Source organism: Poecile atricapillus, chromosome 11 (genome assembly GCF_030490865.1).
Source record: "Poecile atricapillus isolate bPoeAtr1 chromosome 11, bPoeAtr1.hap1, whole genome shotgun sequence".
Taxonomy (NCBI): Eukaryota; Metazoa; Chordata; class Aves; order Passeriformes; family Paridae; genus Poecile; species Poecile atricapillus.
The window spans coordinates 11,656,866-11,669,901 of record NC_081259.1 but is presented as its reverse complement, the minus strand read 5'-3'; the positions used below and the strand labels follow the sequence as shown (position 1 = coordinate 11,669,901).

Below are 13,036 nucleotides of genomic sequence, written 5' to 3'. Positions count from 1 at the left end.
TTCTTTGATTAAACTGTAACATTTAAAAATGTATTTTTATGTTAGATGACTTGGAAATTTACTACAGTAGGCACATCTAACAGCATGGAGCTAGAATCTGTAACCAGTAAAATGTACCTTCTCGATGCACCTTCGAAGAGTGTTGATATTCCTGACCCACCAACCAATGCCCATGGCTCTCAGTTCAGACCACTGTGGGTCTCCCTTCTGGATAGCAGGAATCATATTGATCAACTCCTCCTCAGCCTCAGAATGGAAAGCCCATGCAAAATGGCAAGTTGACAGGCCTAAACAACAACATAAACCAATACAATTCAGAAGACTAAGAGTATCTAATAAGCAAATGGAATATGTCAGGGATGCAAAGTGGGGTCTCCCGTCCAAGAGCTGGGTACATCTGAGAGACACCAACTTCCTCAAAGGGAAGTAGAACTGTTAAAGGAACAGCAAAAATATATTTTTGCTTGTTAGAGATGTCCTCTCCTCTGTACTTCTTTCATAATTTTCCAGTACATCATTCATAAATATACAAGAATTATATGTTGAGGGACTGAAGGAAAAATATTCTATTATCACAGAAGCAGAGACCCATTTTAGGCCAGAAACCTTTCTCTCTGCTCTTTAGGTGGTAACTTTTTTCCTTTTCACTATTTCACAACAGCATTTACTCAGATTGAGAAAAAAACCCAACCTGCTGTGATGAAAATAATAAAATATTCTTTAAGATAAACCCATGCTCATGTAAGGAAATGTCTTAATTCTTCCAGCAGAAAAAATGAATTACATATACAATCTGTGTTTTATCTGGTTAGGGAATTTATTCATGCCTTGAACTGGATAGGCCAGAATCTTCTACTCTAGAGCTGTATTTTTTGCTATTTACAGTGCATGTAGGGAAGCCTACACTGAACCTTTCCAAGATAATGGCCTTAATGAAATAGAAAATTAATGCAGATAATAGAAATATGACATTATGAATGAAAGGTAAGCAGATGGTGTGAGTGAAGCCATCCCTCCTGGTGAGGGTTACCTTGGTGGAGCAGCTGCACACGGTACAGGGGAGGCAGGGATGTCAGCAGGCAGGTGTGCAAGCGCATGGCCAGCAGGTACCGGAGGCCACATTCATCTAAGGTATCTCTTCCTGTGCCATATAAAACACACTTTGAACATGCAGCTGACTACAGTAGACATAAATACAAGTTATCATAACAGTGTGTGAGGAATGTATGTTTCTAAGGCTGCTGAGAACCTGAACAACAAGTTATTTGTTATGTATGAACTACAAGTCGATATTTACATCTGTTTTTCTTTCCTACTGTATCTAACCTGAATAACTGATGGTAACTTTCAGCTTTGTTATCCCAGAATACCCAAGGACTAAGTTTACATTTGCTGAGAAGAACAAGAATGTCAATTCAATAATATGTCAGTTACTAACCTGAGTAATTCTTATCTCTGTTCTCATCCAGTTCAGTGCTTGTTGTGGCCACAGTGTCTGCCAAAGCTACAAGGAACATCTGCTCCAGTCGAGTGAGGCCTGGCAGACTTGAGTGCATCAGGTGGCTTGAAAGGACACTGGCATGTTCTCGGCCAAAGTAAGTTGGCCCATACTGTGACAGATTAATAACTTTGGATTTACTCTCCCTCTTTTCAGGCTCAAAATCTATAAAGTCTTCAGTTGTAACAGGCTGAATCTGGAACAGATCCGAGTACTGATCCTCTGTTTTTCTCTTTGCATGGTCTTCAGAGCCCTGAGGTATTTTAGAAGTTTCTTCAGCGACATAAGTGGCATCCTGATCTGCAGCAAGCAGTGCATACAGTGGCAGTGGGGGAATGGAGTCTATCTCTGTGTAGTCTCGGGTACCATCCTTCCCAGCAGTAATGGTATCCTTGGCAGTACTGCCACTCACACTGATGGTGCGAGAAAGATGGCGTTTAGGACCAGTCCCTTCTCCAGCTTCTGTGTCTTTGACTATTGCGACTTCTCCTGCAATGCATTTAACTAAATGTGACAGAATGGCTTTGGCTCGGCGAACTTTGCCCAGGTCCATCAGTTCTAACAACTGGGTTGGATGATACTGGGGTAGAGTAGGTGAAAGAACATGAGCAGCTTCAAAGAGGCCCCCATCCTGAATTACAGTTGGAGTGCCAAAAACATCATCCACAACACCTGCCCCATCAATTACACTGGTCTTCTTCACTACTGCGCTTGTTTTGAATGGATCTGGTGTTGTTGAGTCTTCAGAAGTAAAAACATCACTTTCTCCATTACCAAACTTGACTGCGTGTTTCCACTGGGCATAAACGTGCATTTCACAGTCCATTCCCACCACCAGTATTCCATCTCTCACCCAGGACAGAGACACAGGCAGGGAAGGAGTGCCATCCACGGACGAAACCAAATCAATGGACCTCAGCAACACCCACTTTGACTTCACACCTTGTTTTATGCTCCCTCCTAGTGGCAGGGTGATGACAGCTACTCCCTCTTTGCTGCTGGTTTGATCTGTTACAATCCCTGAAAGCCTTCCATACATGAAGATGTTGGCACCCACTCCAACTGTCAGTATATGTGAACCGTCTTCTTTTGAAACCCAGTCCAAATGCACCAAATGCTTGATACTGGGTACCAGGTATTTGTCTTTATTCAAAAAAGCGTCTGACTTACTGTAAACAAATAAATTACTATCCACACTGACCCTTGAGTCAAGGACACTTCCAACCTTAACTAAATCATCCAGATGAATTGTCTGTTCCAAAACCCACTCTGATCCTCCGGTAGACTCACATTCAAGTATACAAACATGCATGGAAAATTCTTTGGAAACAAACCCATTATGCTGTATGGGTTGTTTGTATGCTACTGCAAGACGTCCTGTGTAAGAACAGCTAACAGCAACCGGCCTCCCTACAATGCTCACTGTACTGCTGTTGTCTTCCCCTTCATCATTCATTAATGGCCATTTTCTCCAGTGGTACGTCTCCTTCTCTTCAGTTTTGCTGCTCAGGTCTGTCTCTACAGTGCACCTCCAGAACCGCACTCTGTTGTCTGAACAAGACGTTACTATCAAATAAGGTGCGAGGCAGACAGGGTATATTGATGAGGAACTCAAGTGACCTGAAGTCAGAACAAACATATTTCCTTTTAGTAATAGACAGTAGAATGCTTTAGTAATAGTAATAGAATTATATGATTAAGGCAGACATAACACTATCTACTGACTGCTAGAGAACTTTATAATCTGGTGTTATTTTTTAATTTGGATTTGGATAAGAGCAAATAATATCAGAGCTGGTAACAGTCTTGCAGCTTGAACATCACCTATCATCTGCATTTCTGGTCACTATTCAAAGAAGGTAAACTGGAACTGAACTAATTCAGAGAAGGGCTCTTAGAACAATGAGAGGAATATAAAACCTTAATCAAATGAGAGTAAGAAGTTAAGATTAGGCTCATATAACCCACCAAAAGGAAACCTAAGAGGGAAAGGGAAAAAAATAACAACAGGAGAGACAGAAGACAAGAAGAAGAAGAAGATGTAAGTGCATCAGGTAAAAAACCCACTGTATACCAAACACAGGAATGCTGACAAATGAGCAAGTGGGTATAAATTGTTCATTAATAGATTAAGACTAAAAGTTACATTGCCAAATATTAGAGCAGTAAGTTTAGAAACAGCTTTCCTGTGGGGACTTGATACATTTCCAGAAGAGTAACATGACATGGGCGTGATGATTTGAAAGCACTTTTCAGTCCTGTGTTTCCCATATCAGTAAATCAGAATCTTATAGGCTGGGGAGATGAAAGTCCATAAACTAGGAGATAAATCAGTGGACCAACTGTATAGAAAAAACTGTTACAGTTACCTGCTGAAGGAGTTGCTCTTACTACTTCCACACCAACAGGAAGATCCAGTGGTTGGCTATACACAAGTCTGGAGCTCAAAATGAGTTTACTAGCAGTCTGAAGATTAGCAATTGATGAAGATCGTGGTATAGGACCTATGCCAGGTGATACATCTGGAGAAGAATCCACAGTCTTCTGCTCAGGTACACTAAGCTTATTATCTGCTGAAGATGCTTCAGTTGGTTTTGCTATATTAAAAAAATGCCAGCAGGGTCAAAAATTTGTTTGTAAGGACAAGGCATGAATATCTCATAATTAAATTTATTTGTTTATACATGAGCTCAAGTTGCACACTAAATAATTATATGATGTGTGCAGGCTGTGTCAGTTTTATTGCATGCTGTGACTATTCACTTAAGACATCTGTAATATTCTGAATACTGGTAGTTTGAAATAAACCACTGCTTAAGTACATTACTCACCCCATCAACACATTTTTATATTGTTAGTAGTATAGAATGCAACCATTGTTTGTAAGGAGTTTTACTGCTTCTATTACATTGATATATTATTCTGAAGATCCTTGGTTTATAGGCTTCTGCTTGGCAAAGGTGACACAATTTGTTTTATAATAAACCACCAAAGTTTGTTTTATTCTAAGTAATATGATAGAACTGCCTCTCTAAGAAAATTACAATCACTCACCTAAACAGGCTTGCACAGATTTGAGATGAAGGTGCCACATTTGAAGAACAGAGCAGCCACTACTATCTTTTTCAATTACTACCAGGTAGAACTTCTCTGAGAAAGGTGGTGGACGATACCCTGTAATTTACATATTATATATAATATATATTCATATAGGGTCATAACATTTATTTATATTCAACATAAATATTTTTTCCATAGCAAAAGATTCTCTAAAAATTGACAATAAAAACCCCATTTTCATCTTTGAAATAAACAGATTCTAAAACAAAATATCGAAACAGTACCACTAGTAGCATGCACTGACATTTTGATTGCTCACGACAACAGAATAATTACAAAACAGATACTGACTTACAGACAATCTGAGTATTAATGGCAAATCTAATTTATTAGATATTTGCCTTCCCATTTAGTCTGAACTATTTTGCCAGATTATAGACTCTTCTACCTGCTTGCTTTCTTCCTTTTTCTTTTGAAGTTTCAAGTCTACTATCAAACTCCTTAGGGACTTTCCATTGTACTAACTTGAAAGCCAGATATATTGACATCATCACTTGCAACTACCTATTGATGCAGAAAATTTGCTTCTGTTCACATTTTTATATATAACATATGCACTTTGAAAAATGTACTTTATCATAAAAGTTGTTTCACTCTGAGCAATTAGAATGTCTTTGTTTAACACCATTTAGCAACAATTCATATGAGCAATACATAACAGCCATTTCACTGAATTTTACAGATTCTCATTTAAAAGTAAATCACCACATGCCAGCTAGATTTTAGTATTCCTGAAGAAGATATTTTGCTACCAATTTAATTCATATTAGTTATAGTTTAAGCTTTACCTTGTGATGGCTGGAAAAATATCTCAGTTTCCTTCCCTTCCACATCTTCCTTATGTGGTTTGTATCCCAAAATGAAGTCTTCTTGGAAGACATGAAGCAATTGTGTGTTTGAGCCACACTGAAACATTGAGAAATTGTTATGTTTCCAAAACAGTACAGTAAAATTTGGTATTAATGCAATTATTATTATGCAATCTGTCTACCAATGAGGAACAGTTGCTTTTATAAAGTTTAAAATTTTCATCAGAAAACCCAAATATTTTCATCTTATGAACAGCATGTTCTAGAACTCATAATTTGTATATAGAAATAATTTCACCGAGGTCTGCCAGGATAGACAAATTCTGTAATAGCACTTTTTCTGCAATTATTGACAGATTAATTAGCATTTGATTAATTTTTATTTCTTTGGTGTTGAATAAGTAACAGCAGCAAAAAGTCTCAGACTTTTATCCCACTTCAGTGGGAAGACATGTCTACAGTGAATTGCTTGGGAAATCTGAAAAAGGGAATAAATTGCAAATTTTCCTTCTCTCAGATATCTTCACATTTATCTTTTCAGACAGCAACATATTTATTTGCAGTAACTCTACCTCACTACAGAGAAGGCTGCTCATGGTGAAATCCTTCCCTGCTGATAAGGAAAATTACATCCCCAAAATACAGTGATGACAAAGTTATGCTGCAAACCACCTTTTTGTCCAGAGAAACAAGATGGTATTCCCTGTACTCATTTATTAAAATTCTAGGAAAATGTTTTGTAAATCTGAACTTAAATTTGGAGATTCTGTGCTATTGATACATGAAAGACATACAAATTTATTGACAATAGAGAATATGTCAAAACCCCATGGTTTTCAAATTAAAATTGGTAAAACTCACTGTTTTCACAGGCTGCTAACAGCAAACAGCACTGCAGCATATATCATCCAAATGACTAAGAAGGTGGTTTAATTATCCTACATGCTCATTGGTTGAGAGCTATAGGTATGTTAATAAATTTATTTTACAATATCAACACAAAAAGCTTGAAGCCATACTTGGCTATCATTCTTACATTTTGGACAGTTAGATCTAATTTTTAGGTTTGGGCTTTTAAAAGTTATTTTTGTTTGTTTGGGTTTGAGGGGATTGTAATTATTTCCTTTAAATTATGATACCTTGGAAACATTCTATAGTAAAGCTTTTTTTCTTCAATAATTATGCTTAGAAAATATTGTTTTAGTCTAAAAATGAGCTTTGAGCTCTTAGCAGCTAACAGAAAGCTGGCTTAGTAAAATATTTAAGGTATCTCAATATTCACAAAAATTCAAGGCAGTCATTGTCACCATAGAGAAATGTCATCTCTTTTATGTCTTTTCAAAAGATTAGGGTAATTAACAAACAAAGTTATTAAACACCCTTATATGATACCCTTAAAGAGTCAACCATTTATTTACTTTGTTAGTTATGACATCAAGCTCAATGATACATCCTGGTCGAGCAGTAGATTGTTGGCTTACAATATTAAACACCTCCCCAATAAGTTTCTGAAACAGAGAAAAATGGGTAGAATTAGTATATTTTTCCTTTGGACAGAAGAAAATCGCAGTTGCTTATGACAAACTGATGCTTCAATTTTTCTTGTTGGCACAAACCATAACAGAGCTCTTGCAGTTGTCACTTTGACACTCATGAATAATGTGTTTATCAAAGCATGTGCACTGTTGTGAGTCAGTAGCTCATCATGGGAATGAAACACCAGTTTTTATGGAAGCTAAATATTGCTAATTTAAAGATTAATCCTTGGATAACACTACATAATGTGTCTGTGCAATGAGAAACAATATACCATTTCACTTCTTTTTCAAGCTTCAGGTTTTGTCACAACATGTAGAAAACACCATCAGTACAGCTGAAAGTTCTATATAAGCTGAAAGTTCTATTGATTTTTGGTGGAATGTTCATAGTCATTGCTCCTAGAACAGATCCTTTAGACTGATCTGAATACTGACAGGACCTGTCTTGCAGGATGGTTTATTAAATAACAGTAGAATGGGAAAAAATTAAAGATGTGTTTCCTCATGCAGTAACAGTACAAGGTCAGGCTTTACTTTTCCTAAAGTCACAGAAATGAAAGATAAAAAGAATGAAAAAATTGGTTATTGGAGAAAAAAAAAGCTAATATGACCCTTAGCTGACTCCCTGATACCCACATCTCTGCCCCTCCTCATATATAGATGTAGCTGCACCTCAGTCTCGCTCTCCTGTTTTCATCTTCCCTCTTGCTCTTAACTCCCCTTTTCTGAGAGGACAAACTAAGAAATCCTACTTTTCCTTTTCCCACCTGCCAAAGGTTGGGGAAACTTGTATGGAACATTTTGGTTCAGTGCAGACACTTTTGGTAATAATAGCTGCAGTATTTTCTGCTAATGCTTACAGACAGGTGCAAAACATGCAACTATGCAAGGTGTAATGCATAAGATCCTACACATGGAATGGCACAAAAATCACACAGAACTAAAGACAAACCACTGGAAGGGGGAAAAAGTGAATTATGCAGTTGTACTTTAACAGTTTCAAAACAAACCACTGCTACATAAAACTTACAGATGATTCAGGGTCAGATAATTCATCCAGAAGTTTTCGAGCATCTACAACAGCTTGATAGAGCCTCAGGTTTTTGCCATCTGATGCAACAAAGCAAGCACTAGCAGAGTTGCAATAGGTACCTTATAGAAGAAACAAAAAAATTCATGATGAAAAAAATGGCAGTCAATGGTATCAGGTAGTCTGTTACAATCCTCAATATATGAAAATGCTTCAAACATAATTTTCATAAAGCATTGAAGCAAAAAACCTAAGCAAATGTGTGTGTTAATACATTATCATTTGAACTTCGAAATAATTTCATTTCTGTTCATGAGTGTAACTGGAATTCCTGAAAAAGGTTCAATAATCTAAGCTGATCCCATGTATGCTTTCAAACACTATTCACACAAGTCCCAGTCTGTATTACACCTAAGGGAACGCTGCCATTCCTTACTCTGGTGATGACTGATTCACTGTCACCTCGAGGGAATTGCTTGGAAGAGCCAACTCCAGATTCCCAAGGTTGTCACAGACAATTCAGGGTAAGGGTCTAAGGGGAAACTATTCAGCCATAGCTTTCTTCCTTGTTTCCTGACTAAGCTCTTTGCATAAAATTAACTACTATGAATATTCCCTTCTGGCCTGCAGTTGAAAGTGCAAATATAACAGTGGAGGGGAGAAATAGATCAGTCTACAGTTCTAAATAAAATATGAAAAATTTTAAGAGTGTCTTTTTGTTTCTCAACAGTATATACAAGAGGCTTGACATGAGATGTTCTTTTCTGATATACATCTTCCTCTAAACTACGAGGACACAGCTCATTATTTGTGTTTGGAACACTGTGGGATACAGACAGCCCAGAATGTTACTATGTAAACAGAGAAAATTAATTTGTTTTATTTTAAATAAAATATATTATGTATTTATAACCAGGCATTAATATAAAATTTAATTTACACCCACAGCACAAATGGCTTTTAGTACTGTGTACAAAGATGACAACTACTATAACAGCATCTTTGTGATAATTAGAAAATTAGTATCTGTGTGCCTGGATAGAATAACATTTGTATAAGTAATTTTCTTAATTGCAAAGGAAAGCCCTAAAATTAAAAGCAAAAACTGAAGAATTGGCCAAGGGCATGACACATCAGATATTGTACAGTCTGACCTCTGAAAAAATGTTGTTTGCAGTTCTCTAAAGTTAATGTAGTCTATTTATTTATAAATATCCTGGGTTCCAGCCGGGCTTTTGCAAGCTTCTGGTGGTCTGAAGAATTTCAGTATTGTTTCAGGACCTCCTAAGCAGTTTTTAGTCAGCATGTCAAAGGAATTTGATAATGGCAATTTTAGCTGGAAATCTTCCCCAGTAACTCTGATGTTCAGGTAGTCCAAATACTAGTTCTGTTCAACTGCCCCTGCAGCTGCACATGGCCAGCACCCTGAGCCATCAGCACAGCTGCATTTGCAAACCACAGCAGTGCAGAGAGCACTCAAGGAAGCTGCCTGAAGTGCTGGGGAAAGGCAGCATCTTGTTCTCTGCAGGAGCAAGGAGTGCTTACTCACACAAAGGAGTTTCTGAGTGTCAGCTGATCCACAGGGACTGCAGAAACACTCAGACCACAGCAAGTGTTTTGCAGTAGCTTAGCCACAAATGAAGTAAAAATGCTTAATTTGCATAGTAAAAGGAAATTTTTGAAAAGTTAAAGTAAATATACTCCAAATAAAACAGTACTTTTTTTTTAACAAATTAATTCTACGTGAGTTAACTCTGTATGGAAACATGCCAGGTATACTCACCAAGGCAATAGCTGGGAATTAGTGTTGGAAGCCAGGCTACGTTAGAGAAAGCAGAGGTGTGAAGAGAGTTAATTCGAGCCAACTCAGACACTCCTCCCGTGTAGGATAAAGGTCCTATGGGGTCTACTCGCCACAGAATCAGCTCACTATAGATTGCATTTGGGTCATGGAATGTACGGGTTGCTGCATTTTTAAGTTGTTGCTTAGAAGAACCTCTCTTGTGTTTAATAGGATCCATCATCCTGTTTATCCTGTCGGAGTCCCAGGAAGTGTCTGACTCAGGAGTTAACAGAGCATTGTGATGGGAAGATGTCAGCAGCAATGGTAAAACAGAATGGCAGGCAAGATCATTGAGGTGAAAGCGGTGTCCACAGTACCTAAACTTATGGGATACAGTTAGCACAGTAGTGAAAGCTGATTTATCAGCAAAAGTAACTGCCCATTGGTTTAGAGAGCCATCTATATGTTTGGAAATCATCATTACCACAGGAGAAATTATATTCACTTTTGTACTGTCCTGGGCAAAGCTTGGTCCTTTATTTGCTAGAGTATTATCTGGAAAGTCCATTGTTTTCTGCTGTGCAGCACTGCTGTTGTCTTTTACAAAGACAGGGCAGGCATACATCATAATATTTTTGCTAAGGGAACTAGCATCTCCAGATGGAAATGCAACAGGAATCCTAGAAGAAAATGAAACCTAAAAGAAAAAAAAAAAAAAGGAAAAAAATTAGAAACTATGAACTCAGCTTCAGCCTGAACAAATGCTAGCTGTTTTACAGGAAGTACTTAAAATGAAATTCCTACTGATGTTCAGCTCTAAAGCAAAGGACAATGTTTGTTAACATCAAAAAATAATAAAACCATTTTAAATATACCATACCTGAACTTGTCGAAAGATGCCTGGAGTGTATTCATCTAAATACTTCACATGCCAGACCAGAAAGGTACCATCAACAGGATGGATAGTAAAAAGCATATCTGGATTCCTGTTCCATTCCGTTAGGAGCAAGTCGATTTTCCGGTCTAACAAAACTGTTGGAAGAGGCAGGCGTGGGCCCGCTAGCAGAGATGTTTTGGGGCTTCCCTCTCTTTCTCCATCTTCATGTTCTGAAGAGCCTGTACCAGTCCCTGTCTCTGATTCTCTGTCTATAGACAAATCTGCAACAGAAATGTGCCATTTTATACAAAGATTTCCCTACCAGTTTCCATTCAAAACACAGTATTTTTTAATCTAACCAGAACTAACCAGATTACTAACCATGATCTAACTTCATATGTAAGCCCTTCTCTTTTTCTTCTGCTTCTTCCTCCTCTTCAGCTTCAATATCAAAATCTTGTTCTAGTTGTTGTTCTGAAATTTGTCTTAGATGCTGCATAAATACTTCAATAGAGGATGTAAAATGAAATTCTTTATTATTCAGCCAGTGGACAACAAAGCCTCCACTTCCTTCATCTGTATTAAAAGCGGTTCCAGCCAACACCGAAGGAATATCTGTGGACATTTTCAAGAAAAAAAGAAAGCTATGTATTAAACTATATAAAAGTATATAAAGCTAGATATTAAGCTATAGATTAACCACTCATCTTTTTATTCATATATGTATGTACAGATACATTTCACTTATTTTAGGTATGACATAATTTGTGCCTGCAAGATTAAAATAGGTAAAGATCAAGATTTTACATCCAATTGTACAAAAACCAGTAAAGATATTTTAAGGTCAATAAATTTACATGAAAATTTATTCTCAGGTGAATGGTAAATGATATTTAGTGGTTCTAACTGATCAGTTTCATATGTTGCAATATTGCCTTTCATGTATGGATTTTAGGTAAAGCATGTTAATGCTCTTTAATCTTTTCCTTCTTTAAAAATATTCTGCATTATTCTATAAAAAGCAGCTGGTTTCCCATGAAAAGACACTGATACAGCTCTTTTTCAATCACTACATTTTATAGGATGCAATTACTCTATTCACAATATACCATGGCACCCCAAACCCAAGAATCAAACACCAATCAGATTGGAAATTTATGCTTCTTTTGCCTTCTGATCTGCAAAGATGAATTTAATTTACTCATAAAGGTGCTGAAGGTATTCAGAATAAATTCAGCTTAATTTGTCTTAAAAAATCTATGCCAAATAACAGACCTCCTACAAGTTGCCTCTATTTGATTAGGCAAAGCAAAGAATGTGCATCTCAGCTGCCTTTATTTTTCATGTTATGCAAATACATTATTGCAGTCTAAGAAATGGTTGTATTTCACCTGTATTAGGGTTGATGCTTGCAGCTATGTGGAAGTGACCAAGTGCATTTGCTTGATGGGAAATGTGACGCTGAACTTCGTGAGTGCCCTGCTGATCTGGCAGTACATCCGTGTGGGTGACAAGAACTGAAGATCTCCTTTGTCCTTTTCTCATATTTTTCAAATGATGAATTGTCTGTTGCAATTATAGAAAATAAATTAATAAACACCAAAAACACTGTAAGTTGAAAAGTTACACTTATATAAAGCCTATAGCTTCTTTCTACCAAAGAAATGAAGACTAATTTCAAAATTATTATTTTGAATAGATTTCAACACAGGTTAGTAACACTTATGTACATCAGATCTGGCCAAAAGTAAAGCTCTCTTAACAGTCTTCTAAAATTCCTTTAATACATACTCAACAACACCACAAACATGCACAGGATTTCATCCAACATTCATGAACAAGATTAAAACAATCTAAAAGCAGCAACTTTACGATATAATTTTATAATGAATTATTTTTGTATGACTGAAAATTTCTGAGAGCATGTAAAGCGACAACTGATTTAAAAGCCCAAAGTGTAATTGGTCCCAAGCTTCCGTGATATTGACAGCCATGATATTTAAGAAATAAAAACTTGGTCTAATTGTAATAGTTTACAAATGGGTGGTGGGGTGTTTTTTTGTTCTCTTTCCTTGGTTTTGTACAGATAGTGTAGCAAATGAGGATAACAAACCACCACTGTCATCTAGCAGGACTGTCTTTATTTAACACACTTGAGTAATTGTATGTTCCTTCTGTGTACAAGAAGGATCAACTTTGCAGCCAGTGATTAGTCAATCACACAACTAAATGGCAGAACCAATGTTTCTTGCTCCTTTATCTCGGACACTCTGACACATCCCACACAGCTTAATTAAAACATTCTCACATAGGTATTTATGGCTGCAGACAATCATTGGTGTGCACTTTCTCATGGGAAAAAGGTGCTTGTTAAGGTGGAC

The 13,036-nt window shown here is 37.0% G+C and overlaps 1 protein-coding gene across 4 annotated transcripts in view; it reads right to left on the bottom strand.

Moving 5' to 3' along the window:
* Positions 1 to 13,036, bottom strand: part of DMXL2 (Dmx like 2) — a 47,978-nt gene that overhangs the window by 20,812 nt on the left and 14,130 nt on the right. For all 4 annotated transcript variants that reach the window (XM_058846672.1, XM_058846674.1, XM_058846673.1 and 1 more), the window contains exons 9-20: positions 12,047 to 12,221; positions 11,037 to 11,270; positions 10,659 to 10,936; positions 9,779 to 10,475; positions 7,996 to 8,117; positions 6,846 to 6,935; positions 5,407 to 5,524; positions 4,553 to 4,672; positions 3,868 to 4,095; positions 1,439 to 3,118; positions 1,031 to 1,141; positions 118 to 287 (exon numbers count right to left, since the gene is read on the bottom strand). In XM_058846672.1, the coding sequence (XP_058702655.1) occupies positions 118 to 287; positions 1,031 to 1,141; positions 1,439 to 3,118; positions 3,868 to 4,095; positions 4,553 to 4,672; positions 5,407 to 5,524; positions 6,846 to 6,935; positions 7,996 to 8,117; positions 9,779 to 10,475; positions 10,659 to 10,936; positions 11,037 to 11,270; positions 12,047 to 12,221 (4,023 nt within the window). The remainder of the gene's footprint in view (positions 1 to 117; positions 288 to 1,030; positions 1,142 to 1,438; positions 3,119 to 3,867; positions 4,096 to 4,552; positions 4,673 to 5,406; positions 5,525 to 6,845; positions 6,936 to 7,995; positions 8,118 to 9,778; positions 10,476 to 10,658; positions 10,937 to 11,036; positions 11,271 to 12,046; positions 12,222 to 13,036) is intronic.